Source organism: Rhamphochromis sp. 'chilingali' (assembly GCF_963969265.1).
Source record: "Rhamphochromis sp. 'chilingali' genome assembly, chromosome: 20".
Taxonomy (NCBI): Eukaryota; Metazoa; Chordata; class Actinopteri; order Cichliformes; family Cichlidae; genus Rhamphochromis; species Rhamphochromis sp. 'chilingali'.
The window spans coordinates 2688555-2709058 of NC_137947.1; the positions used below are offsets into that span (position 1 = coordinate 2688555).

General features: G+C 39.8%; 1 protein-coding gene across 1 annotated transcript in view; it reads left to right on the forward strand.

The window, feature by feature from the left end:
• The window catches only part of LOC308388871 (ras and Rab interactor 2-like), a 43389-nt gene that overhangs the window by 10092 nt on the left and 12793 nt on the right, over positions 1-20504 (forward strand). The window contains exons 2-7 of the mRNA XM_080869828.1: positions 1082-1184; positions 6530-6630; positions 9133-9343; positions 9992-10103; positions 12283-12355; positions 14030-14121. Coding sequence (XP_080725954.1) covers positions 1125-1184; positions 6530-6630; positions 9133-9343; positions 9992-10103; positions 12283-12355; positions 14030-14121 — 649 coding nt within the window. The 5' untranslated portion in view covers positions 1082-1124. The remainder of the gene's footprint in view (positions 1-1081; positions 1185-6529; positions 6631-9132; positions 9344-9991; positions 10104-12282; positions 12356-14029; positions 14122-20504) is intronic.

Genomic DNA, 20504 nt, shown 5'->3' on the forward strand with positions numbered 1-20504 from the left:
TGTCGCAAAATAAACTGTTTACGGCAATATTTTTTTCATGGTTTTGATGGTCACTGTAGTGGCTATGTTAATTAGTTAAAGTTCTCTCTTTCTCTTATATTTAATATAACCACACTACAGACAGACAAGCGTTTGTTTTTATGCGTTGTCGTTAGCAACAACGACGGTAAAACCACCGCGTGTCCGCTTGTTCCACATAATCTTGAGTCCAGCCGCAGACTCAAGATTTATGCTTTCATAACAGCCTCTGTTCAAGCACTCTGAAGAGGAAAGGATTTTGGGTCAGCTAGTGGTTGCTGGTGTTTTCCTCTTACTCATGTGTTTCTTTAAAGGGAAGGACTGCAATGTGTTTGCATGCCACTCACAGCTGGCTCGTATCAGCTGTTGTAAAAGGATCCGCCACAACATCTGTGAGAAGCGTGCCTCTGCGTATGCTCGTGCGTTCAGTCTGTTTAAAAACACAAACAGTATTGTAGGAAACACAAATCTGCTTTGGAATTTGTTTTGAGTGAAATGTTTTTCAGAGTATAAGACCTAAAATATGCATGTTGCTTAAGATAGAAATTATTTTAAAACCATGATTAATGAGGAGTGAGGTAGAGCAATACCAGTTGGATAGCCCTCAATAAATCACACCATCATTCATCAGTTAGTTTTTTTGAAAAAAGTAAAAATAGTTTGATTAAATATGCAGCAAACTAAGAAATCAGGAAGGAGACAAATAATTTTTCACAACACTGTAAAACTTTCTGCAGCAAGAGTACAGAAACTAGAAAGAGATATCAGCTTTGTCCCATATTTAAATCACAGTACATATGTACATAGTACCTTTATATCCCAAGAGAACATGTGCTCTAGTATGTATTTGTGCTAGCAAGTGAAGGAAAGTGAATCCTTAATTTTTTGGGCTGTTTTCTGAGCTGGGGTTGTTTCCTTCCACACACAAGCAGCCTTAATTTATTTCAAATGGTTTAGAGGAAGACAATGAGAAAAAGTGTGGTGGGGAAATGGTGTTTCTGAACGACTGAATCTCCTTTGTTTGTCTCTAATGTTTGTGTGTGTTTTTTCCCCTCCTGCATAGACGGCTCAGCAGACAGGCGCACAGAGACGACCACAGAGGCAACATGTCTACAAGTAACATCAGTCTGCCCTCCAAGCGGGACAGCAAGGGCAGTTTCTTCAAGGTGTGTGCCACTCTGAGCAGTCAGAAACATCCTTACAAACAGAGCTGCGCTCAGCACGCTTCAGGTAGAGACGGTCCCTCACTGTCTCTACCTGAAGTTTTTGAGGAAGAAGTTGCAGTCAGCATCACGTTCATCAGACCACGAGAAATCAGGCTGTTGTCAAAATTTCCTACATTTCCTACTAAAGAAATTCTGACTGACGAAGAAATGAAGAAAAGCAATCACTTTTCTTTTTCATAGACATTTATTTATTAGGGGAATTTCATTAAGACTGAAATCAACTTTGTGAGAAAATCCACCCTTAATTTCCTTATTTCGTCTTACACTTAGAGCAACAGAGTGGCACAGTAACTCTGGCACTGACGAGATGTGATAGTTGTCAGATAAAGTACAGTAAAGTAAAATTTAATTGGATGTATTTGGAAAAAAGGGAACAGTCTTGTCTCAGTAACCCCTGAGACAAGACTTGTGGGGTGAGCAGAGTTGTTAAATGGTGTCATTATGACCCTAAATTGACAATTTCATTACACAAATAAAAAAGATGTGATAACGCTGGAACATAAAGCAGTGTCTCTGCCTGTGCAGCGCAACAACAGGAGTACTCTACATCTGACCTGAGTGCACGAATAGTTCATCAGGTTATTTGTTTAAATGCTCATCTCAGTTACTGAAGACCGTAGAAGAAAAAAATTGCACTGCTGTGAGTCAGATTTTAATTCAGAAACACACAGTTTGGTCCTTTTGGCTCGATTAGACCTTTAAAAAGATGAATTAACTGAAATCTATGAAGTGCATATTTAGTTTTTCCCAACTTGTGGCCGAACTTTGTTCTGGTGCGCTCCTGCAGAACTGTGCTCTGTGAGTCCTCCTCACCACTCCCAACAGTTTCCCACAGTGTTCAACATTGTATTATTATTTGTAGATAAATTATTTTTACTATTAAATCAATATTTCATCCTAAATTTAATAGGACATGCTTTGAAAATGTTACTAGGAGCAACTCTTTGTATTCGAAGCTTTGTGAGGTCTGAAGAGAGTCGCTGTGGTGCTGAATCCACTCCACTGCTTCTCACAGACAACGCTGTTTTTAACACTCGTTAAAAGTGTTATGTTGTCTGGGACTTTCAGGCCTTTTAATTACACCTTTAATAAATCGTACTGATGTAGAGCGGAAATCACTGTCTCGGCGTTTGCACGGCATGCAAGTGTATGGAGTCTGTTAGGACAGGTGTCCATGCGGTGAGGGTGAAACGGTGACTTCAGCACACATGCATGTGTGTGGGTGTGTGGTAGGTTCTCCTTTGTTAATAGCAGCCCTGCACAATTGCATGCAGAGTGTGTCACTTGCTGTAGTTGAGGTTTTTTGTTAGTGCCAAGCTTTGAAGTCATTACTGCTTTGATGTGAGTCAAAGTTGTAATACAAGGCCGTGTGTGTGAGTGTGTGTTTAAGGCAGGACTACAGCTAAGCTGCTGCAGGTGTTAGCATGTTGTGATAACTGGCACTGATGGTTAACACTTAGAAAATATCAGCTTGTCAGTGTTTGAAACTAGAGGTGAAATAGTGCAAAGTTTATTTTCAGTAGAGCGTAGAAGAGTGGCTCGTCCTGTTCAGACGTTTCTGAGAAACATCACTGAGTGTCAGCTGGTGCTCAGCGAGCCTCTGTTGATCAAGGGTGTCTGATTGGGTCTAAACCAATGCAGTCATTGGTCTAAATGTAATACCAAAATAGTATCACATTTCACATGCTTTTTCACAGGGGTTTAATAAAAATAGTGATATTGAAAACTAAAACACTTTGTCACTGGAAAGTGAGATGCATTTCAGTTTTATTTATTCAGTGCCAAGTCACAGCAGCAGTCGCCTCAAAACATTTAAGAGTAAATCCTGTAAAATCAGGTTTGCCAGTATTTGGATCTCAAAACTGAAAAAAGATCGCCAAGGCCAGATGAATATCTCGCCAGGTGTCAGGTCTTTGTGTATTTTCTTATCCTGATTTTGTTCTCCACGTATCCAGTTTCTTCTTTTAAAGACACACTTCACACCAACTTTCTAGCTAATAGCTCTTTGGTAATACTCTTGTTGGTGCATGTTTGTCACACTGTGTAGCTAATTACAGAAACGAGACAGGCAGACAGGGTGCTAATAACAAACTACCTAAAGATACATTTTAAAACTGGTTCCTTGACAACTTTGTTATATGCAAACACGACACTGGTGCTGGCACCTTTGTTTGAATTATTGCAAGAAATTCTGCTTCCATGGAAAATACATTCAAAGAAATAAGAACTGGTTCAAGACTTTTGCACACTACTGTATCTACCTACAAACATTAGTTGGATATTAATACAATAATATTTTGATATATTCTAAAACATAGGACAAAAAGCTTTTCTTATACTTTGATGCCAGTCATATTATAGAGAGACAAATCAGTTATGATTTATAGCAAAACTCAAAAACCCATTGTGATCCTGCTGAAATACAGTTGAAATGTCTACATTTTTATGTCTGTAGCTCAAAGAGAAGTGCTAGAATATTCTAGGCTGTTGTCTGAGCCAGTGTGGCCTGGCTTTCTCTTAATATGCATTCTGCCTAGGGCTGGGCGATATATCGAGTTTTTTAAAAATATCGATATATTTTCATACGAGATATAAGATGTGACAATATCGTTTATATCGATATAGTCTATGTTACGTTATAATTATACTTGTGGAGCCGCAGGTTTGCCTCTCTTTCGTCCACTTTTGTCTCTACGCAACGTTACTCGGCCTCGCCTCTCCTTCACTGAACACAACTCCCCCTCCCCCATAGCTTCACCTGCAGGCAATGACAAGATGAAAGCGGAAAATCTCCGTTAGCGAGTTACCGTGCGTGGGGCTGGACGGCGTCAACGTGTTAGCGAGCTAACCGCGCTAACAACATGCAGCCAGGAGGGGCTGCACGGCCTAAAATCCTTTCATTTTCTCAAAAATCGACAGTGCGCCTTATGTATGAATTCTGGTTGTGCTTACTGACCGCGAACCGATTTTATGTGGTACACAGCGCTCGGCAATCTGTCAAAAAATGTTTTAATATGACTTTGCTAAGCTACGGAGCTGCACCACTTGATGGATTGTCGGAGGATTACGGCTACCGAGGAGGAGCCTCGCGGAGTGATACGTACTGTGTGTGTATAAGGACCACAAATGGCACCTGTTCAGAGACGTGGTGCAGCTGTGAAATCTGTCTCTTTGTTATTACGCTCAGCGTCTATTAGTTTACATTTTGACTGCACAATTGTGAGCTTTTTGTTATGCACAAAACCAACATTGTTTTCTTTTATTTATGGACCATGATTATTTAATAAATGCTGATAATTTATTTTTGAGTAATTTCTTCATGTACATCTACGCTGTATGTAAATAAAAGTGCCCGTGTGACATCTGGGACACAGTGTGACTAAGAACTCTCTTTTTGTTAGGCAGGGGAACATCTGTGGCTTCATTGAGAAAGTGTTGTCTTTCTAAACGTTGAGGTTGTGAACCTTAAATGTTCCCCTTAAAAAATGAAGGAGTCAGATATTTGATTTCCTCTGAAACGGCTGAACTAAAGGTTTCCTCACCCTGCTGAAGCTGCTGATGTGAGGTTGCCCAACAGAAGCTGGACTGGGAAGTGAAACCAATGACATCAGTGACACTCTGACGAGGGTCAAGGCCAGACTGACACAAAGAAAAAAGAAGGTAGAATTTGTGTCAAATTCTCATTTGACACATTTCAAAATCTAATAAATTGTCAAACAATTTATATGGAAAGACAAATGGGGGGGGGTGTTGTAATTTTATAAATAGGCTCTTTTGATTGGATGTGTTCCTGGCCTTAAGTGTCTGCTGCCAGTTTACCTGTTAAGGGTAGTTTCTGTCTGATCTGAATGTTTCCTTTCTGTTCTTAATACTTATTGTCAAGGCCTTATAAAAAGCATTATTTGATGGGCATACAGTGCTCATGAAGCCCTAAAAGATGCTTATGATCATATATAGAAATCTTTTATGGATTAAAAATATTCATAAAAGCCTTTAGTTTGTTAAAATGGTTTATCTTTTCCTAAAATTAACGAGGCATTGTTCTTGCTTTAGAGCCAGTGGCTTTAAAAATGTGCAATAAGTTATAATTAGCTGTTACTGAGGCCATAGTTAACCTGCAGAATAAAGTCAGTTGCGCAACAAAGAAACAAAAGAAAGTTCAGCACAGACACAATTTAAAGTCTTATTCACATATTTTATGCGTATTTTATGGTTTGATAGCTAATACAGTTCATGTTTAACGATTCAAGATGCAGTGTGTTAAATCAGTGAGCTAGCTCATAGCTATTATGAAAACAAGATAGTTGGTCAAAAGAATGTGGCTCTCTGCTCTTGTGTGTCTGTACATTTTCTTTCTCAGTACGATTTGTCTAGAAGTGGAAAAACAGCTGACAGGAAATACAGAAAAATCAAATATGTATGTGTGTGATCACATGAGTGCTGTCGCAACTGGCATTTAAAAAGCTGATGTGTGGGTCTTTTTTTTTTTAGTACATTTGATCGACCTTTTTGGTTGTGAAATGTTTGTGATCAGGCATCCACATAACTTCTAACTCGACTAGATGGAAGTTGGATTCTTGCTTGTTCTCTCTTGCTCTGGGTTAAATCTCTTTTCAGCAACCAGACTGGGCGTTTTACACTTCACTTGTTGCCAAAGTGGAGCCCAGCAAAATAAAATACTTATACTTTTAGTTAAACAGTTGGGCAATGTTGAGGACTAAACTGCTGGTTTAAATCAAACATCACATGCATAAGCATCAAATAATTACAATGTGGCCATTCAGACAACATGCAAAATGTGTTTGTTTTCAAGTTACTACGATTCAAACCACGTTATATTGATACTGTGTTGTGGTTAAGAAGATTTGAATGGTGAACAATACAGATCTCTGTGGAACCTGTATGGACATGAAGATGTTCCAACATGAACACAGACACAAATTGTTTCCTCTGTAGCAACTTTGGTTAGTTAATGGGAAGTGGTTAAATGGGAGTAGACTGTCTTGCAACCACAAACACGTACTTCTACTTCTCCTGAAGAGGATTTGCATGGACGAATGCCATCCTTCGCTTCTTAAACACATCCTCATAAAATAAACATAAACTAAAGCTGACTCTAAGCTGAACCATAAAGTTCTTTCCCAGTTCTAAAACATCCTTTGAAAGTCAGGATGTCCTCACTCCCAAGAGCCAAAGGTCGGATTGATCCTCACAAAGAGTTTGCACCACAGGAAACGCAGCAGAAGCACTTTGATCATCGAATCTTTGTCTCTGTGTCTGTGCAGCTCATCGACTCATTTGCCTGGGAGATCGGCACTCTGAAGAAGGTGATGGGGAAAAACACGGAGCCTGTGGGAGGAGATCAGAAGACAGAAACACTTGTGGGGTGAGCTCATGCTGTGTCTGTATTAAAGACAGTTCCTAAATTGTGTGTCTGCTTGTGCTTGTATATCTTTAGATTTCTTCTGGTGTATTTCTCCATGGCTGCCAGCAGAGAGCGCTCCTAGCAAACCTTTAGGTCTTGATGTGTGAAATGTGGTGATATCGGCACAAAGATGCCACTGAGCAATGTCAGGAGTCAGCTTGACAAACAGGAGCTGCTTTGCAGTGCGTGTTTCTCACTCGTCTCTCAACTCTGAAAAAAACGTCTCTGAACAAACACCTGATTTGCTTGTGAACATGCAGCACTCACCTGTGGATCTAGTGTAAAGTTTCATACCTTAGCTGGAAGGTCCAGTGTGGACTTCAGTGATTAATTCCTCTGAGAGATGGTTTCTGTAGAATTCAGAAAGTACCGGTTAGTTATTGAGGAACCGAGAAGGAGGTTGATAGACCCTGCGAGGCACACTGTCTGTGTTGGAATAATTGAAACTAAATTTACTGAATTACTCATAGCCTTTTTTTAAACACTATGAACACTTTGAGCATTAAAAGTGTGCGTGGGCATCTTAGCATATAGTGAGAGCTGGAAGAACTGTGTGTAATCTCAGTAGGGGGCTTTACTGCATTAATAAATAACATAAGTAAATATGTGAGCTTCTGTTGACTGTTTTCAGAAATACAAAGTTAAAAGATGTCTTGAATGTTGTGCAAGCAAACTAAAGGCTGGGTGGCACTGAGTGCTTTAGCTTACAAGCCCAAGTATTCTTCCACAACTTGTTTCTCCTCTACAGTTTAAACCTTACATTCACAGCTAAAATACCAGTTAACCTAGCATGCATGTCTTTGGACTGCAGGAGGAAACCAACAAAGACTCAAACCATAAATGTTCCTACAGGGAGGGAACCATCACAACACTGGATAGCCTACTGATGCTTCACAACAAGAGTTTAGAAATAAAGGCTTTCTCTTGATGAGTTGGAAACGGTTGCATCAGCTTTCTGAGCATAAAGTCTACAGTGCTGTAAAGTATTTGCCCCCCTTCCTAATTTCTTTTTTCTATTTATTTATTTATTTAGGACAGTGCATGTTAATGAACATAAATGTAAAAAAAAAAAATTACATGAATGTAAACATACCAGATTATAGCCAAGGGCTAATTTCCATCTGTTGTCCTTAAGCATAAAAATAGACATAATAATTCATAAAAATTCATCATTCATTCATAATAAAAACTCCATCACCAAACTTACACATACACACCATTCTGTTCCCAAATAAAACATTAAAACTATACAACTTATACATGATCACACACTTGATTTGTCCATAACCAGTTTTTAACCTTTGCCTTAAACAAATTGAATGTCGAGCATTCTCTAATGGGTTGAGGAAGACTGTTCCACAGATGGCCACCCTGGACAGAAAGGACGTTCTGCCCAAATGCTGTCCGTCTGTGGGGTATAAACAAGTCTCCTCGGATTGTAGCTCGAGTGGTCCTGTCTGAGCTTTCTTTATGCCTAATGAACTGCTTTAGTGGTGGTGGAGCAAGAGAGTGTAAGACTTTATATATTAAACTCACTCTTTTAAGTTTCACTAAGTTATTGAAGTTCAGTTATTTATGTTTTTTTAACACATGACAGTGGTGGTGGGAAGTCGGTTTTTTGTCGAGTAGTTTTAAACTTCTTTTATAAATGTTTTCAATAGTTTTAAGTGTTGTTGGACAAGCAAGTGACCAGGACGTCAAACAATAGTCCATATGAGAGATGATCATTGAGTAAAAATAAGTTTTTTGTTTTGTTTTCTTAGGTTTACTTTTACTGCTAGAAAGTTTCTAGTAAATTTCATTAAAGGGAACTGTGAAAAAGGAAGTCGAGGCGTCATTTTAGCCACATTTTGGGGATTTTTGTCTGCGTGGGCGCGTTCGATCTAATCAGTCCACCTTTGTATCGTTCTTTATTTGAGTTTATTGCCAAGGAGCAGCTCATCTACAACATTTTACTACTTTTTAACTATGTCAATAAAAAACTATTTTTAATAAATACCAGTTTTGTTGTGGATATAATAATAATAATGATGGATTGCATTTATATAGCGCTTTTCGAGACCCTCAAAACGCTTTACAATTCCACTATTCATTCACACACTGTTGGAGGCAGCTGCAGTTGTAGCCACAGCTGCCCTGCAGACTGACAGAAGCGACGCTGCCATATCGCGCCATCGGCCCCTCTGGCCATCACCAGTAGGTGACGTGTCTTGCCCAAGGACACAACGACCAAGACTGTCCGAGCCGGGGCTCGAACCGGTAACCTTCCGATTACAAGACGAACTGCCAACTCTTTGAGCCACGATCGCCCTTTGATATAGAACCATGTGAGAATGTCTCTGAACATGCCTTCAATTCTGAAATATGTTCAAATGTTACACGTTAAAATAAAAATTCTGCGTGTTTTTTTGTGGTTTGTGTAGCCGGCCACTGATGCTTGATTTTATGTGTTTGTTTTTCCAGACTGGGGGAAGAAGTGGGAGGCCTCTTCCTGCAGGCCTCACCTTGTGCTGGCATTGGTGGAGGGCTGGCCGGTGCCAGAGACTCTGGCTACGACTCGCTTCACCGACGCGTCAGCGTCCTGGACAGACTGGTGCATACCCATACTGTGTGGCTACAGCTGGGCCTTAGCCACGAGGAAGCCATGCACATACTGCAGAACGAGCAAGCTGGGGTGAGGCAACAGCTGCCACTGCGGCTTCCTTCTTTCCAACACTGCTAACTTACCTGGAGGCTCTCACTTTGGATTAATAGTTAATGTTTAATACAACAGAGGCATGAAATCACAACTAACACGGCAAACTTTTTCTTTTCCTCAATAAAACCAGTCACAATTGTAGTAGTGTATTGTTTGACCGCAGTCAGCTTATATGCATTACAACAAGATCACTCACTCAACAACATGATGGGAGTCACTTTTTTGAGTCTTAAAGAACTCATTTTGCAAAAAACGTTTTAAAAAAACAGTAAAAGTATCTCTGCCATGGTCGGTGTTTGTCTGTTTTTAAAGAAAATATTTTGGATAATTGGGACCAAAATGAAATGATATTGCCGATACCCCACCTCTCTGCAAGATTCCATCCAAATCTGTGTTTTTTAAAATAGGATAGGATATTTTTAGCCTCTGATAACAGTAAATATACAGCACTACACGTCCATTGTTGTGTATACGTTTTGTAAATATAGGAAGCGTCTGGATGTTAGGACATTCCTTACAGTATTTCCAGCTCTCTACAAAGCACAGCTGAGTCAGCAGAACATGAAGAATGACCCAGTTTTTGTGCAAACATTAACTGGATGTGTTCTCTTTCCTTACCCATAGACATTTGTGGTGAGGAAATCAGCCAGCCTGCAGAAAAAAGTCATATCTCTACGCATGGATAAAGACTCGAGCGTTCCTGTCAAAGATTTCCCCGTAAAGGAGAGCCAGTACAGTAAGTGTTTGTTTTTCTCTGCTATTTTTAGCCACTGAGATACACAAAGCTGTCAGTCACCAGCAGCAACAGGCAGAGCTGTTAATAGTGGAATGATGCAAGGAGAGGAACAAAGAATTTACAGGGGTAATTCCTCTACTGGATACTTTTAGGCAGTACCAGAACTCTTTGAATAGAATGGTTTCATTATATTGAGGACTCTGAAAAGGTCATTTACTGTCCATTACTGAACAGAAACCCAACTTGTTTAGATGTTTTTGGTGACAACATTCCTCATGACTCACACCTGTCTCATAACCAGCTATTTGAGTAGACAGGCAGTATCAGCATTTCTGAAGGCTGAAGGCCTAAATCTAAAATTGAAAAAAAGAATCCCAGGCCTAAACGACACTATAAACCACAGAGACTCAGGTCGAAGATGAACACAAGAGCACCTTCCAGCTGCCAAGTTCCCACGCAGGACCACAGCACTCACAGCAGGGCCGTCATCAGAGATGAGCTCGGCAAATAGCAGACAAGCCTGTAGTAAAACCCTAATACTTATGTCTTCAAAATATGTCACAGGCTTTCATATATTGTTTGTTTCGCTTTATTTCTGTGCTCACTTCTTCCTTCCCTGTCACTCTGAATAAGTGTGTTAGTGTTGCATTTTCAGCCACATAAAAAGTGGGATTTCCCAGACTTCCAGAATGCATACAGTCTACTTCTTGTACCTGTCTGTTGCCATCAGTTTCTGTCTGCACTGAACTGGAATTTCCAAATGCTTACCCGGCAACAGAATGTGCTGAGTGTGAATCTCAGCCCTGCTAAACTAAAGAGACAGTGACGTTTCTCTTTGCACCTGCAGAGAAAACAATGAGCACAGTGAGACAGAACGTCTTCTACTGAGCATTTCCATCGACTGTAATACTCTCTGTGATCTCAGTGATTTGCAGCAGTAATAACGAGTTACTGTTTTTTTAACACCTGATGTTTAAAGACCACTTTCCCGTTCCTCTAAAGTGACTTTTCTTAAGCTGACATGCATCGAGACATTCTGCAATAATCTGGAGGACAAACAGAAATGCAAACAGAAAGAGGGCTGGATTCACCCCCTGAGCAGCAGTTGCATACCTCCAAAACTTGCGCTATTATGGAGTTTTTCCACTTTACCCCTGCACTGCTGTCTGGAACTGTTTTTTTTTTTTTTTAAGTAACCGTTAGTGGTATTTTCCATCTGGTGTGACTCTAAGCTCACACTATCCACTGCATGAAGAGCTGGCCCTTGATTGAGCTGTGATAAACATTTGGCAAGCAAAGCTGCAGGTGTTGCAATAACAGTTTAAAACATTAACAGGAGCGTTCTACCTGGGAGGGAATTCTTCCATATGAATCATTTGCTCTGTAACGAGTCTGTTCTGTGGCCTGTTTAAACCCGTGCTCTTTAACAGAGAATTGGGATTAATGGACTTTGATAAAGGTATTTGGGCAGGTATCCTGTGATGAGTGGTGTGGGAATGTGCTACCAGGCCTGCTGTCATTGCTGTAATGACAGGTAATAATAAGGGCTCTTTTCATGTGTTAAAGTCAATATTTCAACAAGTAAAAGTGAAATGACTGAAGGAAGATTTGAAGTCCCAGAAAAAAGAGACGTGTACATGTCGGCAGGTTTGGTTTTAACCCACTTTCCTTCTTTCCAGAGACTGTATATGATGTCTTTGTCTTACTGCATTCTACTCAGAGTTTAACGCGTTCACCATTCGAAGATCTTGGTCATGTTTAGTTCAGTGCCCGGAGCGTTGACTGTGTGCCAAGTTGTGAGCAAACAGCCTTCTTGATTCGTGTATTACCGACAACATGCGTGCTAAGGATTTCCTTCTTTGTTTTCCAGCATGGTGTTCTTTTACAAACTAATGAGTCAGTAAGTCGAGGAAAAGTGCTCACACACTGTCATTCTCGTTGCTGTTGTTTGTATATAGTTTGTAACCTTGTGGGGATTCCTTTGAATTAAGGGACTATAAAGCAGAATTGAACCACACTTTGCATGCACTGACTTAAAACATGTGAATGTTTTGCTTTGCCTCATTGGCCTTTGTTGCTGCAAACCGTTTTAAAAAGACTGAGCTGTCTTTTTCTAATGCTTTTTGCCCTCTGATGGTTTCCTTCGCTGGACTGATCATGTGCTTCTGTTTTCCTACAGCTTTCTCTCTAGAGGGATCAGGACTGAGCTTTGCAGACCTTTTCCGCCTCATGGCCTTCTGCTGCATCAGCAGGTAAAGTCACCATACCATCATTATTGCAAACTGTTAGACATTCATATTTCAGCTGTTAGCTTTAAAGCACATATCTACTGCTTCTGTTTCTGTTATTTAAAAACCATCATCACAAAACTCAAGAAAGAAGAACTACTGACCCAGTTACAGTCCCGAGTCAACCAAAACACACAATCGCTCCAGTTTGTCCTCTGGCTTCCCCGTGGTCTCCTTGTGGCTGGATATGTCTGAAACACCTCATCTAGGTGGCATCTTTGTCAGACTCCCAAACCACCTCTGCTGGCTTCTTTTGATATGGAGAAGCAGCAGCTGCAGTCTGAGCCCGCCTTGAAACACTGAGCTCCTAACTCTGCATCTGACGAGGAAGCTCAAAAGTTCCACAGCCTGTATTCACAATCTGCTAGCAGTTCATAATATGGGTAAAATGCTTATGCACTGTTGATTGTTCAGATATGTATTGACCTATCTATTGCCTGCTCTGCACGGGGGTCGCACAACAAATGTTCTGCTGAAGCATTCCTCACAGGACATCCTGGACATTGAAGTCCGAAAACACTCCTGGTGTCTGGAATTGCTTCATTATTACTGGATTATTTGCATAATGTTTGTTTCTCAGACAAAATCATGTTCATTCAGTCCCATGAACAAATTTACGTAATCTTTTTGTTCAGAATCCTCAGAATTTGATATATAACCGATAATACCCAAATTTCAGACTTTTGAATGTGAACCATAATTCAAATTTGGATTCCACACTCTATAAGACCTGTTGCCACTGATTTTCTGTCCAGTTCTTGAGTAATTGCACCAGAGCAAAGGAGCGGATTAAGAATAGCTTTCTGACAGCCTCAAGTCGATTTCTGATGAGACTATGATGAACAGTAGATCAATGGAAGAGTCAGATGTATCTTGACCTGGGTCAGGTCTTTTGGGGGATTTTATGTTTTTTTTCCTCCAAAGGATATAATTTTCAGATCCTCTTCTTCTGCAGTAGATATTTTTTAGGCTTCCTTTTGGCCCTTCCCTTTTCCAATGTTCTCATTTCATCCTTTTTGAAATCTGCCATGTTTGGAAGCTCTTTGGAAATGACCTTTGGGTTCAAAAATTATTAGCGGTCAATTCTGTTGTCATGTGGAACTGTGAACGGTGGTTTGATAACAGTTAGTCCTTTGGTAGCTGCCACACAACTATCTGTTGGATAGTGTACTGGACAAATTCTCAGGGGGGATCAAATACTTATTTCCTCACTAGAACGCACATTAATTAATTAATTAATTAATTAATTTTTATAGACTGCCTATTTCTTTGTAAGTTGTTAAAATGAGGAATTCAACAGGGGATCAAAATGTATATCCTCCACTGCCCCAGTGTGTCCAGGCTTCACTGTGACATCACTATCATAAAATTAGGTTCACTGTTGTTCACGCAAGCTTGCATGACCGAAACTAAAATCTTTGAAATGTTTTGGTAAAGTCCCAGAGGTAGCACAGCAGCATGCACATTTTATCCTCCACAGTTCTGTGGTTGAACCCACACCTTAGCCACCATCGCACACAAAGCTGAGCCACAGCTTTTTCAACACGGTGACTAACACAAGTTTGAGAGTAGCTTTTTAAATCAAACCGCTTTTCCTCCGTGTTCTAACTTTCATTGATCCCTTTCTCTCTTTCTCAGGGATGTGTTGCCGTTTACTCTGAAACTCCCAGAGGCCATCGCTTCAGCCAGAACTTTTTCTGATCTTGAGGAAGTTGCTAAGCTTGGTGCAGGTTTGTTCACTTATTTATATGTAGTGTGTGTTAATGGTCAAGCTGGGGAACTCAAACTGCAGAGACAAATAAATATGACGTAATTGGCTACATATAAACTTTAAATGTTGAAGCCATTTTGAGAATAATGTTTGTGTAACATCTGTGTTCAGTGTAACTCTCAGTGATAGTTGGTTGTTTATTTCCAAAGTAGCTTATAGAGCTACTTTGGAAGCTTATAGAGCTATGTATTCTATGATTAGGAATAAAAATAAAAATACTTGAAATGTGCAATTCACTTGTATTTGTATTTTTATTCCTATTTATTCTATTTATCCCCTTCGTATATTGTGTGTGTGTGTGTGTGTGTGTGTGTGTGTGTGTGTGTGTGTGTGTATAATATTCTGTAACTCTGTAACTTTTGTCGGTGCTGTGCTTTTGGAAACCGAATTTCCCAGAGGAACCCACCCGAGGGATTAATAAAGTTTTATCTTATCTCTCTTATCTTATGAAAGTCTAAGGAATGCAGTATATGCTGCAAGTATGGAAGTAAATTACTGCTGAGCGCTGTTGATAGCCAGTTACTATTCTTCTCCATTCAGTCATTTGGAAGTAATTAATGATTGCTCAGTTTCAGTTTTTTTTGTTCAAACTGATTTGTGGACTTCCGTCAGCAGACGGTACTTTCTCTTTTCCCACATTTATCGGGTGTAAAACCCGCAGAAACTTTTTTCCTCCTGTGGCCCATCCCAACCACATTCCATGGTATTTGAGGAGTTAACTGGCATGCTGGTGCTGAATGAATCACTCTTAGGGACAAAAACGTCTTCCACACCCAGATCAGTGCGACTGAGCTTTGTTTAAATCAGGCAAGACCGCCTGTGTTTGTGGAAGAGATTTTATTCATGTTCATGACTTAATGGTGTGAGGTCAACGTCATCACCACCAACAACCAGCCTCAATCCCTTACCCAGTACTAGGGATGCACAATTATTTCAATTTTAATCTTGATCACGATTTTAGTTTAACGCAATTTAATGAAGACGATCAAATGATATTGAAAGTGGTGGTCTGCCAGTGGAACACAAAACAAGAGCAAATCAAGCGCTCCCTAAATGACCTGTCTGCATGTACCAATCACAGCTGTTCCCTGGACCACCATAAATAACCACCATCATATAATTAATCATCACATCCTATAACAGTGCTGTAGAGTTATCGTCACCACAAGACACACAACTAACTTAATCAACCACCTAAAAATTCACCTCAAACTGCACTACATCTAATCATGAAGGCCACGGTGCTGTGACTTGTTTAATATCAACTCAGACAATTACAACTTTTTCACATTTTTCCTCTTAGGGACACAGACCTGTGAAAAAGTGAAAGCATGACTCTAAGACAAACATTATTATCACTAAACTCAATGAATAATCTTGACAAATAACTGCGATAGTCGTTTTAGTCGTGGTGCCACCCTCCCTTTTACTATCATGGGATGATTTTTGGCCAAGTCAGCAAACCAGGGACAAGGAAATAATCATTGTGACACGAATCAAAAACATTTTCCCTTTTTAAGTTGTTTTGTTTTTTAAACATGTAAAGTATGCAGGGATAAATCTCACCCTGGTAGGTTACCACTTACAACATTTAGTTTTCTGTAAATTCATCGTAAAGGCAATAGTTCCGATGACATTCAAGCATTTAAGATTATTTTTTGAGCCTTTGTTAGGCAGTTTGATAGTGGAGAGTAGACAGGAAAGCAGGGAGAGAGAGTGGGTGATGACATGCAGCAAAGGGCTCAGAATCTCCCCGTGATTTATGTTCCACAGCACTCTTTTTGTACATCCTTCTCAGAGCAACTTTTTTATCCACTCAGACTCTACCACTATGATTCAGCTTGAGGCATTAAGGGGTGCTCAAAGGTAGACTTGACTTCTTCTTAAAGAATTCCGTGTGACACGATGATTTGATGACTTTCTTGCCTTTTATTGAAGTGCGTACAGACTTGTTGTCTTAACAACCCCTCCCCCCACAAACAGTCTTTCATTCATAAAAAAGGGCGCCTTTTTGGTGAAGTGACACAATAGTGGCCTTTGTGTTGCTAAAGGTAATTGAGCTACAGTGAATAGTTGATCTAGGAGACATTTCTGACGTTGATATGAACAAGTATGCTTGTGAGACTCTGTGGGTATTACTTTCACCACTGACTCAGAGGAGAAAAGATCACTGTTGAGTGTGACGTTGTCAGTGTCATGTTACCTATGTTGTGTGGCGCGCCACCTGTGATAACACTTTTGTAGGGAAGGTTTTTTTAGTAAGGTAACTGACTTTTTGTAATGTTCTTAAAGTTTAGCTTGGCAGCCGGGTCCAAAAGTGGCCCATTAGACACTTCATGTGTACAGATTTTCTATTTGGCTGACAAATTAGGAGGGGAACTTTTAAGATCAATGATATGTTTTTGTATTTAGTCTTGAATTGATTAAGTTTTGATGTTTTGCTTCTGGTTTTCCCTATAATTTATTTTTAAAGTTTGCAAGTTTGCACCATAATAACTTTATCTTTAAAAATGTGCTTAAAGAACTAAGAGCATAAATGACATAAATGTAATGTTGGCGTGAATATTTTAATGGATTCTCACATTAGCTAGTCATTAGTCTCAGTGCAGACCTCGGATCTTTTTAACAGCCAAAAGGGGACAACTTCTTTTGTTTGGGAGGTCTGATCTTCATAGAAGTCTATCCTTGATCTTTTTTTCGCTCTTCTCTGTTGGCAACGAACTCCACTGTCGTGTTCCTGCTCTGCTTAGCTTGTCAACCAATCAGCATTTGACCAGTTGAGCAATGTACTGTTGGGTTTTCAGGGGACTGCATGGGAGCACGTTTGCATTGGTTGAAATTTTGCATGTTCTCCCCATGACTGTATGGCTTCTAACGTAGAAAATGAAAACATACATGGACTCCAAAGACACGCATGATGTAAGTGAAATTGTTCTAAACTGGCCATGGGTGTGTACGGTTGCTATCCATATGTGTTAGCCCTTAGCCAATTCAGAGTTCTTGGCAAGGGCTTAGAGCTAAGTAGATGAATGGATGTTTTTGCCTCCGTGAGTACTTGTTTAATATAAAGCTTCTCAGACCAAGTGGGTCATTAACATTATTATTTAACCCCTAATTTATGTTAATATTAGTAAAGCTGAATTTTTCTAAACACTGTAAGTAATTCAATAACATAAATTGTTTTTTGGGTGTTTTGAACGACACATCAATACTCCCCCCGAACTTCTAATCTGTTTAATATTGTTCCCATTGCAAAAACCTTTGGAAACCATCGCTTTAAACAACATCATTGAATTGTTATTTAATCTTTACAAATAATTTCCTTAGTATAGAAATAAAAGATAAATAAAACATTTCTAATCTTGTATCACTAAATATTTGCCTTTCTTTTGTAGATGTCATCAGGTTCTCAGCCTTTGATCAGTCATATTCCGTCGTGTTTATTTGGCCCTGACTCCATATTCTTTAATATTGTTCCTCCGTCAGTATCAGATCCAGTTATGAACTATTTGTTGCTCAGGTTTGCAGCTGAAACACGTGTTTTGTTGTTGTTGTTTTTTCATAAACTGCTCTATGTAGATATTGGCAAGACACTAGCAAGGCAGGCAACACCAGACTCACCAGAGTGTGTTACTATTATGTTACTTGCAAGTGTCTTAGTTAATTTAACAAGTGAAAAGGAAGGTTAGCACCTCCTGAGAGCGAGTAGCTTCTGTCTGAATGTTAACAATGGGAGTGATAACTTATTAATCAATGCCCGAGCTTTCCTGATTCTTATGCTCAGTATTTGACCTGAGATTCACACTTTCTATTTTGTACCTGTATATTTACTGCAGGCTGTCAAAGCAGAGCTGTAAAGCGTCATTTCCAGGCTCATTAAGAGATCTGTTGGGTTTTGATTGGTTGTTACTGATCTGTTAGTAATAACACTGATCTTGATGATAATCCTTAGGATCAGCTCAGCATGTTGCTAATACACTGTAGAGTCTGGCAACATCCTGGTGTGCTGCCTGATAATCAGATCTACTCCTATGGAAAGCGGCATGTTCATTGATGGAACAGTTTGTTTCATCTGCCACTTGGTTAAGTTGAAGTAGTCTCAGCACTGAGAGAGCCACCACTTCCTCCCTCTGACTTTTTTTTCCTGGCTCCAGTTTGGCAGCCGTAGCTCTGAATGATGTCACACAATTTCCCAGTTCTTACACAAAACCACAGCAAAACACATTCCTGTCTTGGGCTCTGTATGTGCGCACTGTGCAGGACACTTGTGTTCCAGAAGTTTCCAATTCGTGGGAGTCTTGTTGGTTCCTGGGTTATTCCTGAACATGCTAACTGGTGTTCTCTACTCTGAAGATGACAGTCTGGGACTTCTTCAACCCCTATTGAAAAAAAATTGCAGTCCATGATTAAAAGCTGGGTCTGCACTAGAGATGGACCGATCCGATATTACGTATCGGTATCGGTCCGATACTGACCTAAATTACTGGATCGGATATCGGAGAAAAATAAAAAATGTAATCCGATCCATTAAATATCACGAAAGCACCTCACAAAACTTGCAACACACCGTAACTCACCTCAGAACGTTAGCACGTCGGAGCAGTATGCATCACGTGATAGAGCGGCTGTGGCATGCGGGACCTGTCGGTGGTCTGGATAGCATTTGGAGCTTCGCTAGCAACCTGGCATTTCATCTCCGACAAAGTTATCCCGAGAGAAGTAAAGCAAGTGTGTAAGTCCATCTCTGAATGTTTGTAAAGCATTCCCACGTTAAGCTTAACGAGCGACTGCCTCTCGCTCTCCGGCTGCTACTTCAATCGTGAAACTGCTTAAATGATCAGCTGATCGGCTTTTCTGTCGTGAGTCTCTCTTGTTTGTTTTTGGTCCACTTTGCGCCAGAAAGAGCAAACCAGCGGCTGAACAACAGCAGCACGTTTAAGCTTGATCAGCTGTTGTTAGAATGTATTTAATATTACTTTCTACTCGAGGATCTTTTTCTAGTAGCTGACGGCTGGTAACTGTGCAGGGGCGCATCTAGCAAAGTTTAGCCAGGGGGGCCGATAGGGCATGAACAGGGAAAAGGGGGCACAAAGACATACTTTTCTTTCTTATTCTCATTTAAAATGTCTAGCTTTTAATAAATAATTATCTGACACCCAAAGTTTTAATTTGATGTAAAATGAATAGAAGTCAATTACTGTATATAGTAACTATTAAGTCTAATATATATACCCTAGTAAGCTATAGTACATTTTCCTTTGGGAAGGTACCATCTGTGCAGTCTGCAATTTTGTTGAAGAAAGATGTTGAATCTATTTAATATTTCTTGAAAAATAATTGATTTCTGTGCATTTTTTTTCACACTGCATCAAATTAAGGTTGATTACGTCGATTAAGCATCATGAGGTGGCGCGTGAGGGGTGGTTCCCTATTTTTTATTTATTTATTTTTGTTGTTGCTGGGAGTTGGAACCCTATTAGTTAGGTTGCTTAATATTTACGCTAAGTACTCTTTAAAATACCAGAATAGGGAGGATTGTGTAGGTCTAAGTTTATTAGATTGATCAGTATTGCTGAACTATGAAATATTTTTTTTGTATACAGGTATAACAGAATAGCTTTAGTGTAGTTGTTGTTTTAAACTTGAGTATGAACTTGCAGACTTGCAAAATGCAGCAAGATATTTTAAAAAACAGTTTTGTTGATTAAAAAACACTATATCGGATTCATATCGGTATCGGCAGATATCCAAATTTATGATATCGGTATCGGTATCGGACATAAAAAAGTGGTATCGTGCCATCTCTAGTCTGCACCAGGGAATCCACCAATGTAGTCTGCCAAGAAGAGTGGTTATATCTAACCAGAACTATGCCGAAAGCTTTTTGGTGGCTACTGAAGGTGCATGATTAAGGTGCAACTTGCTAAGGGAAATTTAACCGAATATTCTCGGGATGTATGTATGATTTTGATCCAAAATAAATTCAAACTTGTATGGCCAGTTTTTGTAGGGTTTTTTTTTTTTAATTTTATTTGACATCATTAAAGATGTATGCTGTATAATCATTCCACCCTGGAAAAAGAGCAGTTCAAAGAAATCATTAAAATCCCAACCCTGACATTCCCATCATCAGTATGTGTAAACTTTTAGCACAACTGTAACGAATGTACAAAGAAGTTTTTCAGCAAGTCTGAGAAGTAAAGGTTACTTATAGAGAGAATAAACATCAGCAGCGCAAGACGGAAATGGGGGGATGGACTTGTTTTGGTTTGCCACGCAGCTTCATGTGAAAGGGGAGAGGAGAGGTGGGTTGAGTGTGCCAACAGCCCGCCCACACCCTTA